The 17,965-nt window shown below is 33.1% G+C and overlaps 2 protein-coding genes across 2 annotated transcripts; one reads left to right on the forward strand and one right to left on the reverse strand.

Annotated features, from left to right (window-relative positions):
- Window positions 1-3,970: 3,970 nt before the first annotated feature.
- On the forward strand, window positions 3,971-4,582 carry LOC104881712 (E3 ubiquitin-protein ligase MPSR1). Its single transcript, XM_010662846.1, has 2 exons — window positions 3,971-4,144; window positions 4,205-4,582. Exons 1-2 carry the CDS (start codon window positions 3,971-3,973, stop codon window positions 4,580-4,582), a joined length of 552 nt encoding a protein of 183 aa, XP_010661148.1.
- Window positions 4,583-11,562: 6,980 nt separating this feature from the next.
- Window positions 11,563-12,866, reverse strand: LOC100259485 (uncharacterized protein At5g19025). The gene has a single exon (XM_002283666.5). The coding sequence runs from the start codon at window positions 12,439-12,441 to the stop codon at window positions 11,746-11,748; it is 696 nt and encodes a 231-aa protein (XP_002283702.1). The 5' UTR covers window positions 12,442-12,866; the 3' UTR covers window positions 11,563-11,745.
- Window positions 12,867-17,965: the final 5,099 nt, after the last annotated feature.

The following is a 17,965-nucleotide window of genomic DNA, read 5'->3' on the forward strand; positions in this document are numbered from 1 at the left end:
GTGTTTTGGGGGGTGGGGTTCCCAGTGTCGTGGGGTGATGCCGGTGGGATGATGCTCTAGGCGACAGTGGAGATACCAACCACATGGGGAAAGAGAAGGAAAATGAGCTGCTGATCCGAAGGGAATCGACCGGTTGGTCAGTTGGACCATTGGTTCAAACGATCCGATTTCAGTTTGATTACTTTTCAGTCCAATTGGGTCGGATCAAACCGGAACCCTAATCGACCGACGATCGAACCGGTCACACCGACCGATCTGGTCCAGTTTTAAAAACCATGGTTATTTGCCTTCTAAATTTAAATTCTCTAGTTGTATATTTACTTTTTAGTTTTATAGCATTTTTTATCCTTTTTTTAAGATAATTTGCACATTAAAATTTTTTGTTCTTTAGTTAAAATGGGGTCAAAAGAATAATTTGAATTTTGTTGGTTTATTTTTAAGTATGAAATATACTTTAAACTCTTACAACAACAAGTGCGTTTGACGATTATTTTAAAAAATGTTTTTAGTTTATGATTTTCTTTCCCTTTTTTTATAGTAAAATCAAACATAAAAAACTATTTTCTTTTAATTTTTTTTCTTAATATTTAGTTTTTTATGCAACAAAGTAGGGAAAACAATTCTTAATTGTTGGTATAAAAAATAAAACAATGAATTCAACAATACAAGCTACAATAAAAGTTCGGTGTCATTATATTAATAATAAAAATGACTCAATGGTATGTCGATGATAGGTCCCTGCAAAAGGGAGATTTCATAAATTCAAGCACTTGAGAATGGAACAAACATAACCTGAAACTTTGTTTGGAAATTGTTTTTAAAAATAATTTTTTTAAATCATGTTTCATCACTTTTAATTGAAAACAATTTTTTAAGAATTCATTATTAAATTATGATGATTTTGTATAGTAAAATTATAGGTGTTTTGGATATTTTTGGTATTATTCATAAAGTAGGCTTTTTCATATTTAAATTTTTTAATAATTAAAAATTATTTTAAAAAAATGTTTTCAAAAACTAATTTTAAGAAGTTTTCATAAATTTGGAGAAATAGATTTGAAATTTTCTTGAGTTCCTAGTAGGGTGAAAAAATCTCGTAACAAAGATGATTTTGATAAGTTTATTATTATATTGTCAGATTATTTTTAATATAAATATAATAATGTGTAATTATTATTAAATTAAATATATTCATATATTTAATATATAGATAATTATATGTAATATTTTATAAAATTAGAAATATTTATACATTTTAGTCATTCCCAAAGTCATTTAACAGGTTTCATTGACTTCTTATATAATCAGCCCAAAATACATAAAATGGGCCAAATTGGCCCAGTAGTTTGGCCTTGTGACTATAATTTTACAGTTAGTTAAATTTGACTAAAAATTAAGCCTGAATTATATGGACCATTTCCCTAATTTAATAGTATAAAAAAAATAGAAGAGGAGGATTTAATATATATATATATATATATAGAGAGAGAGAGAGAGAGAGAGAGAGAGAGAGAGAGATTGGGCTGGGCCAAGACTCTGTACTTTGGTTTAAACTAAAGACCCAAACCCACCTTAACCAAAATGGGCCTAATGGAACTCCTGGTTCGTCAAACTATGACCAAAATGATGGTATCAAAAGGAAATGTTCACCCAATTAGAACTTATTTTGCTATCAAAATGGAGAAAATTATTGACTCCTCGCTTACCCAAATCTTAATTACATGTAAAAGTCTTTACAATTAAATAAATAATGATACCTATTAGAGGAAAGTGTTTCAAATTATAAGTATACATTCATTATTGTAAAGAATATTATATAAAATATTTTTAAAATTGATTTATTATTATAATATTAGATTTTTTTTTATACAATAAAGAATATTATTAAAAATATTTTTATAAATATTCTAGATGAAAAAATCATGAAATAGAGATGAACTTGTAAAAACTATACAACATAAATAGAGATATAAAGAATGTTAGCCCAAGGGTTCTCCTAATCGGCTTTTGATGATAACAGACCATGGTTAAGTAAGTAATTGGTTTAATGTTTAAGAATTTCAGGTATAAACTTGAAAATTCATCAAATGACCAAATGGATACAAGATCGAGACGCTCGGAAGACTTGAGATCATAGGAAACTAATATAAGATGAATGCATGAGTGCACTTAGGATTTTCATACGTTTTCATGCATCTTAGAAAACTCGGTTTATTCTTTAAAACGTCGACTTCATTAAAACCCTAGTTTTTAACTAATTTACCTTAGGCAAAATGTTTCAAAATTGGATTGATAATTTACCTAAAGACCTTGTCTAAGTGTTAGAAAAGAAAGAAATAAAAAAATAGGTTTTTCGGGGCAAAAAAGGATCAACCGGTCAAGGCTATGGCCAACCGGTCGACCGGTCGAGGAAGGTTAAAAACTTTCTCTCTCTCCCAGTAGCCTTCTCTTTCCGGTCGAGGTGATTCTTTTACCGGTCGAGGACTAGTCGAGGTTCGGTTGAGGCAACGGTAACCTGTCATGCATTAAATGCTCCAACGGCTAGTGAACCGGTCGACCTCTAACTCGACCCGACGAGGTTGCCTTTTGCTGATTTTGACTCCTGAGCTTAGAAACCTATAAATTGATAGCTCCACTTCATTTATTGACAAGAGAACAATTGCATTCAAAACCTACCTACCTGTTCTTGATCAAAAAGCTCTCATTTCTTTCTTAAGTGCATTAAATCACCACTTGCATATCCTTTAGTACACTCTTATTTGTCATCCTAGCATTGTCTTGTATTTGAACCATCTTTAAGCTAGGTTGAGTGATTATATCTTGTAACAATCCGAGTGTTAAAGCCTTCAAGAGGGTTGAATCTTGAAAAGGTTGTGTAAGAGCCCATTGGAGTTGGAATCCAAGTGTAAGAAGATTGGAAGCTTAGTTGAAACTTCAAGTTAGTGGAACCCTCACTCGGTTAGGAGGTTGAGGAGAGTGGACGTAGGCAAGAAAGTGACGAACCACTATAAACCTGAGTTTGATTTCTCTAAACTCTATCTCTTTACTTTGCTTATAATTTGTTTAAATTTGTTGTGATTGAAAAGTTTTTTAAACACCCAATTCACCCCCCTTTTTGGGTGTTTTTCTTAACTAAGCATAACCTTTGTTTTCTCAAAGAATAATGGGAAATTCTTATGGCTCATTTGACTATATTTCTTTAAACTTGTTTTTAAAAGCTATTTTTAAATTAAAGAATATAAAAATGTTATTAAAAACAAGTTTCGGGAAACATAACCAAGAGGTCTCTGTTTTATTTTTCTTTTTTTTTTTAAAAAAAGAAAAAGAAAAAACCAATGAAAATAACTTTTACTTGTGCTTTAAAAATTATGTTGATTTTTTTTTTAAATAGTTTTATGTTATTACAAACAAAAAAACTTTTTTTAAATCACAAGGCCAAACCAGCTCTTAACTTTTCATTAACCAAAAAAACATACAATTCAACCCACCTTTGAATCCATATTTTTTCTTTTTCCAACCAAACATAGCAAAACCTATTAAAATAACTCAAATGAAACCTCAATGAATTCAGACCCCTTCTTCAATTAGACACAAATTTAATAACTTGCCCTCAAATCACAATTACAATAAATCAGAAATTTAATTTAAAAAATAATAATAAAGAAACCCATTAATTAATGCACAAATTCTTGTGTATCCATGTAGTGATGAGGCCTCTTTTACGCTACGTGATAAGGATTTCTAGAAAATAAGATGATATTATTGCACTACGTGGTAAGTGCCTGTCTCCTTTTATATCTGCCCTCACCCCACTTCAGTTTCTGCACCAGTGCAACACACACTCCATTTTATCTCATTTTCTCTCCTTTTCTCTCACATTTGCCCTCGTTTTCTTCTCCCTTCACACTTCAACCCTTTCACTCCTTCACTCCGTCATTCCTTCACCATCAGATCTCAGTTGCTTTCAGCAATGGCATATAGAGGTGAAGGGAATTCTGGAGACTGGTCCCTCGAGGATTACCTGAGGAGAAACAGCGATGCCTTCGCTATGGTCATGCCGTTTCAGGGAGTTGCGCTTCGAGGTGAGGGACCGGAGAATCGGTCCAGGGTTTTCCTGATAAGCTCGGGTAACAGGAACATTGTGGTCTTCGAGACAGGTGCGGCTGAGACCCTGATGGTGGGGGCCGAAAGCTGAAACGGGCAGAGAGTGGCACCGGCGGAGGTGATAAACGCGACGCCCACGGTGGTCTTTTCCGAAGCCACCGACTGCGTGATATGTTTGGAGCTGGTCCCGGTGGGTGGCGAGGTTCGGGAGATGCCCTGCGGGCATCGATTTCACTCCCACTGCATCCTCAGATGGCTGGGAATTCACGGGTCCTGCCCAGTTTTCCGGCGCATGATACCGGTGGATAGGGTGACCGGTCGGAGGAGCTTTCTATTGAGGGTCATCCGCCGTGAAGATCTTGGGAGGAACCCGGGTTCGCTGTCGAATCTGAGTACGGATGGAGTGAACGATGCCAGAGGGAGCATCGTTGAGTTGAGTTGGGTGAATGATTTCGAACCCGGGTTCACTGATTATTAGAATTTTAATTTAGCATGGAAAGACTCAAACATTTAGTTGAGTTGGGTGAATGATTTTAAGCAATGCTTGGAAATACGGTTAGGTTTTTAATTTAGTTAGTTTACTTAGTTTTTAGAGACCACTAAAATTTTAGTGTGGTTGCCCACTTTCTCATGTAAGGTTTGACAAGATGTATGGTTAGACTTTAAGCTTGACTAGAGGAATTATTTTTCAAGGGCTACTAAAATTTTATTTTAATTGATTAACTTAACTTAATTAGTGAATCTTGTGCTTACTTTGTCACCTAGGGTATGAAAGAATTTCAAAATATTTAGTTTACTTAATAAATTCAATATGATTGAAGGTTAAGAGTGAATTTTATTTTATTAGCGAGCTTTGGTGTTCATATTTTGATTGAAGGTTCCAAAAAAAGAATTGCAATTTTAGAAAAAAAGAATTGCAATTTTAGATTATTTCATGGATTTTATTTGAAAAGATTGTTATTTTATATCATTGCTATTTTTAATTTATTTAGTAAATTTTTTTACTAACTTTCTCTAATAGGTCTGGAAATGTCGTTAGATTGTTACTTTGTATTTAGTTTGTAAAGATTCATTGTTGCATAACGATTTTTTTTATTAATTTTGAAAGTTTTTCTTCTTTAACCTTTTGAAACTTTTCATGTATGATTATTTCATGAGTTATGAATTACACAAAGAGTTTTTCAAATGGGAGTTTGATAAGATATTTGGTTTCTTGTATGACTGTGACTTTGGTTTCTCTTGAATTTAATGTAAATCTAACCTAAAACTTGAAGACTATTTACTATATCCTTGAACCTTGAAATTAAACATCTTAATAGTAGAGTCATTATCTTTCATAATAAATAATTCATAACTATGGACAAAGATGTTTATCTTAAATTCTTTAATTTGACTCGTTCCTTCATGAGTGATCTATAAAAAGCCTCCATATGTTCTTAGTGATTTCACATTGACACTCTATTTTACTTATTCTATCTATGACACAATGGAGATAATAAATGACTCATATATTCAATTGATTTTTTTTTTGTTATATAGCCCAATCTATTCTTTGTTTGGCTTACTAATAACCACTCTATCCTCTATCTGGTTAGCAAGTGAGAGTCATTTTGAATGACATTCTAAAGATCATAGTCTACGGATTTTTAAAATTATGCATTTCTAACTTTCCAATATGAATGACCATTACTAGTAAAGAATGAGAGGTTATGTTGATTGAGAACCCTATCATATGAGATTAGCTTAATGGATTAGTCATTTTGATAAGGTTTGCAAATAAAGAAAACAAAGGGACAACATCCTAGCAACAAATGTGGTCCAAATGAATACAATTGAAAACTAGGATTAAAATAATGCACTCAAATATATGCAAATGTGGATCAAGGCACTCAAAAGAACAATTGTAATAACTCTTAAACTCAATGAAAAATGAAAATAGGTTGTTCTTTTAGCATTAAATGAAGTTTAGAGGCCGTATATATGAGTTCAAATCACAAAATAGTCATTAAGTACATTTCAAAGCTCGATTGGTTGACTTGGTGGTCAACTAATTCACTTACTCTTTATGATATGAGATATAAAAGGTAATAATTGGGAAAGAAACTGTCTTAACTAGTTGGAGTACCGATCAATTGGTGCCTTACTAATTGAAGTCTTCCTATTAACCAACGGTCATTGTCAAAAGACATATCAAACCACCATAATTGGTTGACATGAACAATCGACTAATCCCCTTGCCATTTTGAAGGTTTGGAATGTTTTTCAATTTTTAGCTCAAATCCAATGGAAAAATCAATTATGGAACTCTAGATCATGTTTGAAAAACCTTTTTAAAGATGTTCTTGATCTATTTGGTAGGTTTTTCTTCAAAATAATTTTTATTCAATTTATAAAAATATAAAATCAATTTAAGATCATTTGGATGAATTAAGGTGCTTTGAAAAAAAGAAGGTGAAATGCAACATGAACCTTGTATACCAATCAACCTTACAAAAAATTGTATTCTAAAAAGACTTTCAACTTGATAGAAAACTCCATAATGAACTTTTCATCTCCTTCAACTCTTGAGTCTTGACATATTGATATTCTTTAAAAACTAAAACCAAGGAGCTTAAAAGCACATTAGATATATTAACTTCATTTTGTAATCATCGAATTAAAACCAAGAGGAACTTGGCTAATAGGTGTGAATCAATTACGGTTAGACTTGGGTTAGAAAAATATCAGTCTTCAGATATTAGGGTTGACACTAATTAAGGTGTAAGCAACTTGTCAAAATCAAACTCATATATAGTTATTTATTAAATTATTTTATTTAAAATATGAAAACGTAAAATAAAATAAAAAAATTAGTAAAAGAACTCTAACCTTTTTCTGTGTTAATTATATTAGACTAATAAGTTCATCGCTTTTCTTTAATTATTAAAGTATTTTTAAATATCAAAACTTGAGTTTAGAGTTCTCATTTGTATTAAATTGGTAACTAATAATATGCTTTTTGACTTTTAGACATTCGGATTTTAAAATCTTATTTTAGAATATGATTTATATTTATATTTTTAAATAAGTATTTTATTCGTTAGAAGATTCCATGATAGACCTTTTACTTGGTAACTCGTAAAAACCCGTAGGAATCCGAGTTGCCTATGAACTTGGCGTGGATTGAAAATTTCTAATACAATCATATTGGATTTAGCAAAGGGCTGACATATTAGTAGGCAACTTTGAAACTAAGTGACAAGTCTAATTATATATCAAAATCAATCAACTAGTCCTCGTGGGGTCATTTGATCCTTATAAAATTTCCTAATTAATTTTGAATATGACACCTCCTCTTTCAAATATGTTTACATGTGAAATGTAAAATTTTCCTTCTATTTAACATTAGGACTTCATTATCATGTATAATTTTTAATTCAAGAAAAATAAAAATCTCACAGAATTAGCCTTCCATTTTCCCACCAACCAAACCAACGGTACAAACCTACAAAAATTTTCTAACATATAACTCAATCTTTTCCTTTTTTTTAACCAATAAAATCCTTCTTCACACAATGAAATAAATTTCAAAATATTATACTTTCATTACAAAATTTTCACACCTACTCTCCACTCATAACACAAAGAAATTCAATTTTAAAAATATATCAAATATTTTTATCTTGCACTTATTTTTTTAAAGTAAGAGATTTATTTCCATGAGATGTCTTTCCCCATCTCAAGTTCAGAACTCTCAGAAAAATCCAGCTCCTATTCTCCCACATAAATTAACAAAGGCAAATATATATATATATATATTTTAAGAACATATATCTCTTTAGTTGGGGGAGTTTATTCTTTGTTAGTTTGGGAAACAATCTTATTTTGAAGGTTTGAAATCTCTTTCTTTCTCTCTCTAAAAAAAGTCAGATGATTTTTTTCAACATTTTATTTTAAAATATTTTGAATGATTTCCCCTTAATATTAGAATAGAGACAATCTTGAGTCTGACTATATTTGTCATTTATTTCTTCACTTTTGTCTTTTTATTTCTTTTTTATATTCAGCATCTCATTCGGCTACATTTGTCTCTATTCCTTATTGTCCTTTTAAGCATGACATCAACTTATTACTTGCTTATAAAACTGAAATTTAAATGGTATAAAAAAAGGAAAAATATTGACCCTTGTGGTTTTTTGTGATGACAAAAGGATGAGAGATGTTAAACATATCAACTTTTTTTCTCTCTAAAACCATTACGGAAAAGGACTTGAAAGGAAATTTTTCAAATTTGAAAATTAAAGAATTGGAAATAGAAATAAAGGACTGAGGACTCATTGAATTCAATTCAAATAAAGAGTTTAAAATATTATAATTCAAACCATGATCTACAACCAAATCTACCTAAGAAATTAGTCATATGAGAATTTAAAAATGAAATCCTTTCATAATATGGATTCTTATTTGTCAATGATATTTCACTATCAGAACAATTGGTTGATTCCCGTGAAATCATTTCATATAAGTTCATTGATATCTTCTTTTTATAAGATAAATCGACTTTGGGTCTTGAATAATCCGCATCGCTTCTACTTCTATTGCAATATAGCCGGCTTTTTAATAAACCTGCCTCGTTTTATGTCAAAATGGTATCCTGTGAAATGATTTTAGCGAGGAGTATGGTTATTTCAACATAAATTCATTGATTTTCTGCACTGAGGAAAAGTTTGAGGATTCAAAACTGAGAAAGACCATATGGGGAGAAACAAAAGTGTATCAAAAACTGACACTGGATTGAAGAATATTCAGCTGATTCCTGTCCAATCGGCTTCTAAGTGACAATCTGATGAAGGACATTTCATGAAGTCCGGGTGATAATACAGAGAGCATCCAGAACAGAAAATTAATGTCACAAATCATATCATGTATCGATGTTCAAATAAATATTAGTTCACTGGACATGCATAGAAAATATGCCAAGCTAGAATGGCAAAAATTCCTAACAGTATCTCTCAGCACAATATAATAGCTAATAAGAAATTGAGTATGGATGGTAGTGACCAACAATCATCTGTTTCATTATTCCTCAGCGGAAAAGCAATTGGATTTTGACAGGATCACAATTATGAGGGACCAAGAGAGGGAAAAAGGAGAGTAACTGAAATACCTTTCTCTTTAACTTCCTGTTCTGCGCCTTTCTTGCTTTAATATATTCCAAAACAAGAACAGTGGATTCTGGGATGGTGCGGGATGACCATCCTACTTTTAGTTTGGCAAGTGAAGGCCCAGAAAATCGAAAGCTTAGAAAAAGCAATCTATTAATTATATCTCCAAAGGGTCCACAAGTTGTGATGTAACTAAATGCAAAAGATGAGGATGCAAGAATCAGGAGCAAGAAAGTAACTGGACCAGATATGGTGTCCCACAAAAAACACAGAAAGGAAATAAACTCAAATATATAACCGCAATTCATGGATGGCATTCAGCCACTCATTTTGCAATGATGTGAATGTATGTCACTGATAGAAAATGACTCTCACAGTACTTCAACCTGGGATGATCCAACTACTGTGGTTTTGGGATTTAAACCCTCCAGAATTGAGCCTGGTCAGTAGGAGCTCCAGAATAAAGAGAATCAAAGTCAAACTTGGTGTCAATGAGAGGATAAGAATCAAATTCAGAACATAGCGATGCCTTGATTGAATGAACACGGCACATGCAGGCCCTGTTGAATTCTGTAAGTGACCTCAGCATGGATAAATGAATTTATAATAGATATTGCCCAAATGCTTTTCACCTTAAAATGTATTAGACTTTAGAGTATCAGGCTTAGAAATATAAAAGCATAGCCGTAAAATGAAATCCAAGACACTAATTTGGTTTATGGTTGGTGGGTGGGTGGGAGGAGAAGAGCAAGAATGAGTGTAATGGGGCATAGTTTCAGAAATTCAAGAAAAATGAAATGAAATATCGCCAGAACTACAATCTCAAAGGGATTCATACAAACTAGAAATTGAGAATCACAAAAAATATGCATGAATTAATTTGGTTGACAGCCAAAGGGACAGGCTTTTACTGGCTCAGCTAACCTTCTTTCACTCTTGAAATGAGATCTTCTGTGGAAACTTTAAACCATTAGAAAAAGAAATAATTTCATATTTGCTTCAGTTACAAGCTTAGAGCCACTCTCAATTTAGAGTATACTTAAGGAAGATTCTTCAAGTGGAATTCTAAATCAAAGGAAAGAGAATTCATCTTGAAGTATTCATAGGAGACTACAGAAACATGTCAGGTTCTTCTGGACCTGAGAATGAATCATTGCACGTTCACTATGACATAGTGCAAATCAAACTCAAGAAAATAATCGTGCTCATAGCAGCTTGAGGTCAAGGAGATATCAACTGAACCCTCCAATTTCAGACAATAAATAAATATGCCTTAGGTGAGTATAGGAAAATTCTCTCAAACTTTCAAAGCTATTCTCATTTAAAGTGGCTTAGCACGCTGTTCTTAATTAGGAACCTTTTTTCTCCTTGCAGGCATCAAGAACACATTAAAAATTTTCCAGCTAAACAAGAAAGAAGGGAAATGGTTCCCACCTAACAGATTTAAAAGAAAACATACTACAGATAATTTTCCACAAAAAGAACAGTAGTCCATCATGAAGAGCACAAATTTGATTTGATGCCTGCAGAAAGAACCAACAACTCAACCATGAGCTGAATTCACTACCCCTACAACCTGCAAATCATATCATGAAGTTTACAGATTTCAATTACCAATGTCTTAGCATATCAATAGGCTACAGAGCTGCAAGTGCATATGTTCAGTCCATATGCAGAAGTGCAGGTATAGAGAATGTTCTAACATTTCAATTGGCTACAGAGCTGCAAGCACATAAGCTGCAAACAACTGTGTTTCAACATATCATAGAAGCAATTCAAGAAAAACAGTGTGGCATGGCTTGGCATGCTCTTACCTTCATAACTATATAACTCTACCACATCTCAAACAACAAGACTAAATTACTACAAAGAAAGTTCTCCTCACAGCAGAAGAAGTGTGATTGAAAGATCCTCAATGTCACAGTGGGCGCTTTTTGAGATGACTCAAGCTTTAATGCTCATATGACAAATCTAAAGAATGTTCAAAGCTTCATGATTGAAAGCATAAAAAATGGTTTTAATTCATGCCAAAAGGGAATTGCACAAAACAAACTATTGGATGGAGGATTACCATGGTTCACTTTTCACCAAATCTGCCTATTTTATACTTCAGAATGGAATATATGAAATTAGAAACAATTTGGAACCCAGGTTGAAGTTCCTAACTTCAACAAAGTTGTTAATCTATAGAGACGCTAGCATCTGCAGAACCGCAAACAGTGATATTCGAGAATAATGATATTCAAGAATATAAGAATAAATTTCAGAACCTAAGCAATAATTCATAGGAAGAAATTATTACAAAATAGTAAAGTTGATGAAAGAAAGGATTCTTATATTCCCTGTATAACCAATGGTGTATAATCCTTACATCTTATTGCCATGAGCTTATTTTAAAGACTATAGTTCCTGAGAAGATCGGCCATAGAAGGCACTCCTCCCCATTATATTAAGACCTGTGAATATCCCTTCCTATCAATTAACAATCATATCAACCCTACTTCTTAAACTTTCGAAGCTTCTTCGGACCCGGGACTTCCATTCTGCCAACTGAACATCCACACCTTGCTCGAAACACTAGAACAGCTCTTCCATTAGGGGGTGCCATTTTCTTGAGCTCAGCCTCCAACTCTCTATGATGATCGCGAGGCAATTCGAACAAGCCCTTCTTCAGACCATCTTTCACCAAAGAACTTGAATTCTTCACACACTCCTCTGTCTCCAACTGAATATCGAATTCAGCCGCCTTCCTAAGCCCCCTGCAATTGGGTTTTCCACATTTCCTACTAGTGCATATTAAAATTCCCCACACAGCAATCGCTGCAAACAAAACGCTAACTCCAAGGGACCCATAAACCATTGGAGCACGAGAGACTTCCTCCTTCGTCAGATATATGATTGCTCCAACAAGCTTAACAAATTCATTAGCTACAACCTTCACATAGGGGAATAACAAAAACCCACAAGCACCAACCACCGCAATCAACATCACCAAATCTATCATAGCCGATCGAGATCGACTGCAATCCGGAATTTTCGCAGAATTAGGAGAATTGGGCGTCTTCCTATTCCTGCATGCATGATTATTCTGCCTCGATTTAGAACAAGCCTCGCCAGAATTCAAAGAACTTGCCATGATTCCCGATTGGTCAACGGAGTTGCAGACCGAAATTGAACTATGGAAATAGACCATTTCAAACAAAACCCACAAATGAAAACCAGTTTCTGCCGCGAGCCCACCAATCAAACCTCCAAAATGGATCAATTGTGCTAAACCCAGATCGACCCACCTATCAAAGAACCGCAAATTGGAGGGTTTGAGCGCTGTCGGTGGCAGAAAAGTTCCTCAATTTCAGAACTCAAATCAACCCCGGAATTGAATATAGGATTTAGAAACTGAATTAACCCCAGAAAATATAGGCTCTCGGGGATCTTCACAATCTAGAAAAAAGTGAATTATGGGGTTAGGCCGGCTTGAATGGTTCCAAGGCAGAGGAAGAAGCAGAGAGGACAAGGAAGAGTCATCGAGTTATTACTGCTTTATCACAATCTTCTGTGTGAAGCCAATTCCATCTCATTGCTCTGTTTATAGAGAGGGTCTCACACGGAAATGCAAAATCCCCCTTGTCTGGGTTGGACTCGTCACTTCGTTTTGGGCCACAATAGACTACAGCATTTTCATTGTGGGCCACTTTCTTGGGCCTGGCCCACCTCAATTTCTTCATTTTTATCATCCAAGAAAATATTAAATTTTAAATTAGACATGACTAAAATTCATCAAATTAAGCTTATTTCAAGGTCAAACGGTGATTTAAACATAGATTAAAGTTTTCAAAAAACAATAATAATAATAATAATATCATAAAATGAGAAGTTATGGGATCATTGAGCCAAAAATTGCATATATTATTCTTAAACAATAATATAAAATATTATTTTATTATTTCGACTTTCAATAAAATAATAAATATAACCTTTGTCTAAAAGAAATTTTTTTTTTTTTTTTTTTTCCTTTCATTTTGAGCATGAGTTGAAAAAATTGAATGATGAGCCTACCTTTGACATGAATACATGGAATTCATGGGTGTTAGCTGTTAGGGTTGGGATTTTTGTCAAAGAAAGTGTGGAGCTTTCAAGCTATGGAGACATAAAGAAGATGGCGGCACAGTGTCAACCCACCCTCCCATTAACTATTTTGGGCAATTGCAAAAAGTCCTCAAATGGGGCTCACAGTGTCATAAGCCCTAGAAATTTAGGTCCATATCCATCAGTTTTTAGGAAGACGGCCATTCACAAGTTAAAATCATGAGTCACAGGAAGGGTTTGGTGATGAAATTAAAGACATATTGAGCAAATTTTCTTGAGAAAGTTCCAACATTTTCCTAAGGGTTGATTATGATAATGCTTGGCTCAAATAATCTCTGCTGACTGTCATATCCGGGGCAAGTTAGGAGGAGACAAATATCTAGACTTTTGCATATCGATCTTATGGGTCGAAAACCCATTGAAATAGTCTAATAATTAAGAAAATATTTAAATAAATTTTGTATCAAATAAGTATTTATCTATTATAAAGTTATATGAAAAATTAACAAGAAGTTAGAATACAAATTCACGTTACATTTGTAAATTATATATATATATTTTTTTATTAAAGTAAAAAATACCCATGAACTCTCAAAGTGCCATATTATGTTTGCAAACCCAAAACTAAAATTAGGAGTTTGTGGAAATGCTTGACTCAGTTGATACACCATTTCCTCCACTAGAGTCATATCTTGACTCGTTCCTCTAAGTGGTTGAACCAACTTTCTTTCTAAGACCCAGTTTGAAGCACTAGTTCCATATGGTTTGTGTGATTGGTGTCCTGTATTTCTTTTTTTTCTTTTTTTTCTAATTAAAAGTACTTTCAAGGCCTTGGAGATCAAGTATGAGAAGGGAAAATGGTTGACTGAAGTGGAATCATAGGCAAATTGGAAGGGTCTTAATCATAAAAAAATTAAAAAATTTCAGTACTTTTCCACTAACTCTCAACTCTTATTTTCTTTTTCTTCTCAATTTTTCCATACCAAGAAAGTATAAGAACCTTAAAACTCTCGAACTTGTAGTTGAATCATAATTTTCATTGATTTTTCTCATCTTAGCTTCGTCCTTTCCTTACAACCAATGCCATGATGTGGCCCATGTGGGCCAATAGTTTTAAGGCAAAGGAGTTTTGAGATTAAAAATAATAATAATAAAGAGAAAATAATTTATTAAAAGTTAAAAATATTATTGATGACTCAAATCACTTTTATATATATATATATATATATATATATATATATATATAATTGATTTATTGTTACCTAATATGTTGAATTTTTAAGTCAAATTAATAGCTTAAGAAATTTAATTTGTATTGAAGCTAAGTCAACTGGAGTTAGGTTCGTCTAACTTTGTTGAAGTTAGACGGACTTCTTCCTCACTTCGTGCCCCTTGAAGAGTTCGTCCAGCTATAATGGAGCCAGATGGACTTCTTTCCTACACAAAAGGATATCTGAACTGGTGGTCTGGGTACGCCCCTCCGTAGCTTAAGTCAGACAATAGTAGCTCTAATTATTTTAAGGGAGATAGTGAGTATATGTGTGCGCGTACTTTGTTCATACTTTTTGGAGGGTTTATATAGAGCTGATGATATCGTCACTACAGTGTTAACTATGCACTCTAACCTTTTCTGTAATGATGATTATCCTTAGGGTGGCTAGGTAATCATCTCAATTAAGGGAGGCTGATAGGTGTCATCTGCTAACGTGCCAAGATCTCAGACCGTACAACTATATTTTCATTTAGTTTGTTAATGTTTGAGATTATGTGCAGCAATTAATTGACATAGACTTATAAGCTAAATTGAGTCTTGTAGGTTGCTCGGATGTCAGATGTAGTTGATCACGCATACCAGAAGTCTTAAAGATTTTATTAGACAAATCTTCCCGTCTGAGAGTTCAGGCTCTCGATGTCGTTTGACCCTATAGGAAAAAGGAACCCTCTCACTTCTAGTGCCAGACATAACTTATGTTGACCTGGATGGAATGATCCTAATTGAGTTACATACTTGTCTTAGACAGCCAAGGGGTCTTGAACTTGAAAGGGACACATGGAGGAACCTCCCACAATTTGGACATTTTACTTTTGATTTGGTATGTTTGGCTTTCAAAATGTGTGAAAAGCTAACCAAAACCAAATAGAGGGGGAAGGTTGGCCTGCGAACATCAAATTTGGTTTCACCCATAAGCCCATTTGGCCTTGTCCGTCTTGTTGGGCTTCAACTCCAAACCTTAAGCCCCATCTAAATTAAAAGCCCATGTAAGCTTCAACCTTCGAGGCTCTAGCCCATTAGAGCACCTCCAAAAGCTAAAAATACCCATATTCTTAAAAGAAAAATACCATAATCTTTTAGTATTCTTACATCAATAGGAGTTACCACCATATGATAGTGATATTTCTAATGTCAATTTTTGCATCATTCTTGAAGGTACTATTTCTAAACAATAATGGTTCATAACTATGCTATAAGAATAGTATTTTATCTAACATCTTGTATTAGAGTGTCGTGCTAAAATTTAATATCGTTATTTTAAATTTTAAAAAATTTCCTAATTTATTATATTTTAATAATAAAATAAATGAAAGAATTAATATTCAAAATGAATTTTCTCATTTCTTTTCTCTTAATTTTCCTTACATTTTTTAGGAATAAATAAATAAATATACTATTTTTTTCCACTTTAACTTTTTCTTATACATATTAATTTTCTTCTCGCATTTTCTCGTTTTCCCTAAACCTTAACTCTTGATCTTTCCTCCATACTACTTCCAATCTATGGCTAAAAGTAAAAAAAAAGTCCAACCTCATCCCTTGGCCCACTTCTGCAGGTAGTCATAAAAAATTATTATTATTTTTTAAAAATCCTTACAATAAAATATTAATTAGAAAAAAAATCGTGCCCTAAATAATATATTATTTTATTGAAAGGTATTGTCCACTGCAACTAACCTATCCCCACGTGTCGGCATGAGACGGTTGCACAGAAAATCCACGCACCTGCTGTCACTGAAAGGAGTACCACTTATTTAAATTAAAATTTTAAAAAATAAAAGCCAAATGAAAAGGAAACACGAAGAAAGAAAAAGATATGCTCCAGCTTTTGATCAGAGGGGACACGTGTCAGATAGGCGAAGAAAACCAGGCAAAAGCAAAGCCACTGGAGGGGAGATTCAGATGCTCCGCACGTGTGAAGGTTGAAAAAGAGGGCGGGAGGGACACGTGTGGGATTTGTATGGAGAGGATGGCGTAAGGGGGGCTTTTCACTTTACTTTTTGGGGTGGGGGGCGATGGTGGTGGCCCACGTGGAATATGGATCTGACATGGCACAAAGCCTCATTAACTGCTTTGCAGTCTGATAAGGGTTTTGGTGGGGCCATGCCCCACGTGTCGTTTCTGTACCAGATGTTGACGTGGACTTCCATGGCCTCAATTGACTTGCTCCCCCACCGCCACCCCACCCTTCTCTCTCTTGTTTGTGTTTTCTTTTTTCTTTTTTCGGCCCAAAAACTCCCTAAAAATGGATATAGATGTTTAATTTTTTATTGAACGAAAAGGTCGCTTAGATCGCCTTTAACATGTAAATTTATAATATAAAGAACCTGTTTGGAATCATTTGACTTTCAATTTTTTAAAATAAATTATCATTAAAAAAAACTAATTTTATCTTGAAATAATTGAAAATTTATTGTGATAACATCTTTTTTAAAACATATTTTAAGTGTTTTTCATTGTTTTAAGTAACAACTGAAATATGAAAAATGCTTTAAAATTTTTTATATTATACATAAATATATTGTATTTTCAAAATTTTATTTATAAGAATAATTGAGAATTGTTTTTAAATTATTATTAAAAACTTATTGAAAATTAGTATTATGCAAAAGCAAGTAAATAATAAAACAATACTTTTTTTTTTAATTTCTTGAATAATAATAATAATAATAATTGAATACACTTTGGTGTGGAATTGTAAGCCTCTTTACATCTCATGTGGAAGATAACATTAAAATATCAATTTTTGGATATTGAAGTATTATCTCATCTTATTGACTTGTTTGATAAGAAAGTATTGGTTTCATTTTTCTTTGCCCTCTCCAACATAATCTTTATTGCACATCACTTTCCCAGCTACACATTCCACATCTTCCCTTTAACCCCTTTTCAAATCAAATCCCTAAAAAGAGTTTTTAGCTCACTTTTGTGTTTTAACTTTAGATAAAGCAAAAATTAAAGTCAAAATAATCTATTTTAATTTTTTGGAAAGCCAGCGTGTCAAGTAAAATTTGTCCGATTTTTAAGAGTTGTTGATGTGTACAAATGAAATATGAAATATAAAATAAAAGCAAAAAAAAAATTAAAGAGAGCTACGCAATCGATTATAATTAAACATTTTTTTTAAAAAAAAGCTTTTGATTTTATAAAAACATCATCAATTCCCATCCACAAATTAAATAGATAAAAGAAAAAAAAGCGAAAGTACAAAAAGGAAAAGGTGATTAGAAAAAGGTGAGGCGAGTAATTGAGGCTGTGTGGTGGGTTGGGGGGAGGCGAGGAATTGAAAGTGCTGACGTGGACGTGAGACGGGTGGATACAGGATACATCCAATTGGTGTGAGAATATCAAAAGAGAA

The sequence above is a fragment of the Vitis vinifera genome, chromosome 14 (genome assembly GCF_030704535.1).
Source record: "Vitis vinifera cultivar Pinot Noir 40024 chromosome 14, ASM3070453v1".
Classification (NCBI taxonomy): Eukaryota; Viridiplantae; Streptophyta; class Magnoliopsida; order Vitales; family Vitaceae; genus Vitis; species Vitis vinifera.

What these genes read in the sequence shown, in the direction of transcription:
- LOC100259485 (XM_002283666.5), bottom strand. Translation starts at nt 12,441, where the DNA reads ATGGTCTATTTCCATAGTTCAATTTCGGTCTGCAACTCCGTTGACCAA.
- LOC104881712 (XM_010662846.1), top strand. Translation starts at nt 3,971, where the DNA reads ATGGCATATAGAGGTGAAGGGAATTCTGGAGACTGGTCCCTCGAGGAT. An exon ending in CGGGTAACAGGAACATTGTG is followed by an intron (nt 4,145 to 4,204) that starts GTCTTCGAGACA and finishes TGAAACGGGCAG; the next exon opens with AGAGTGGCACCGGCGGAGGT.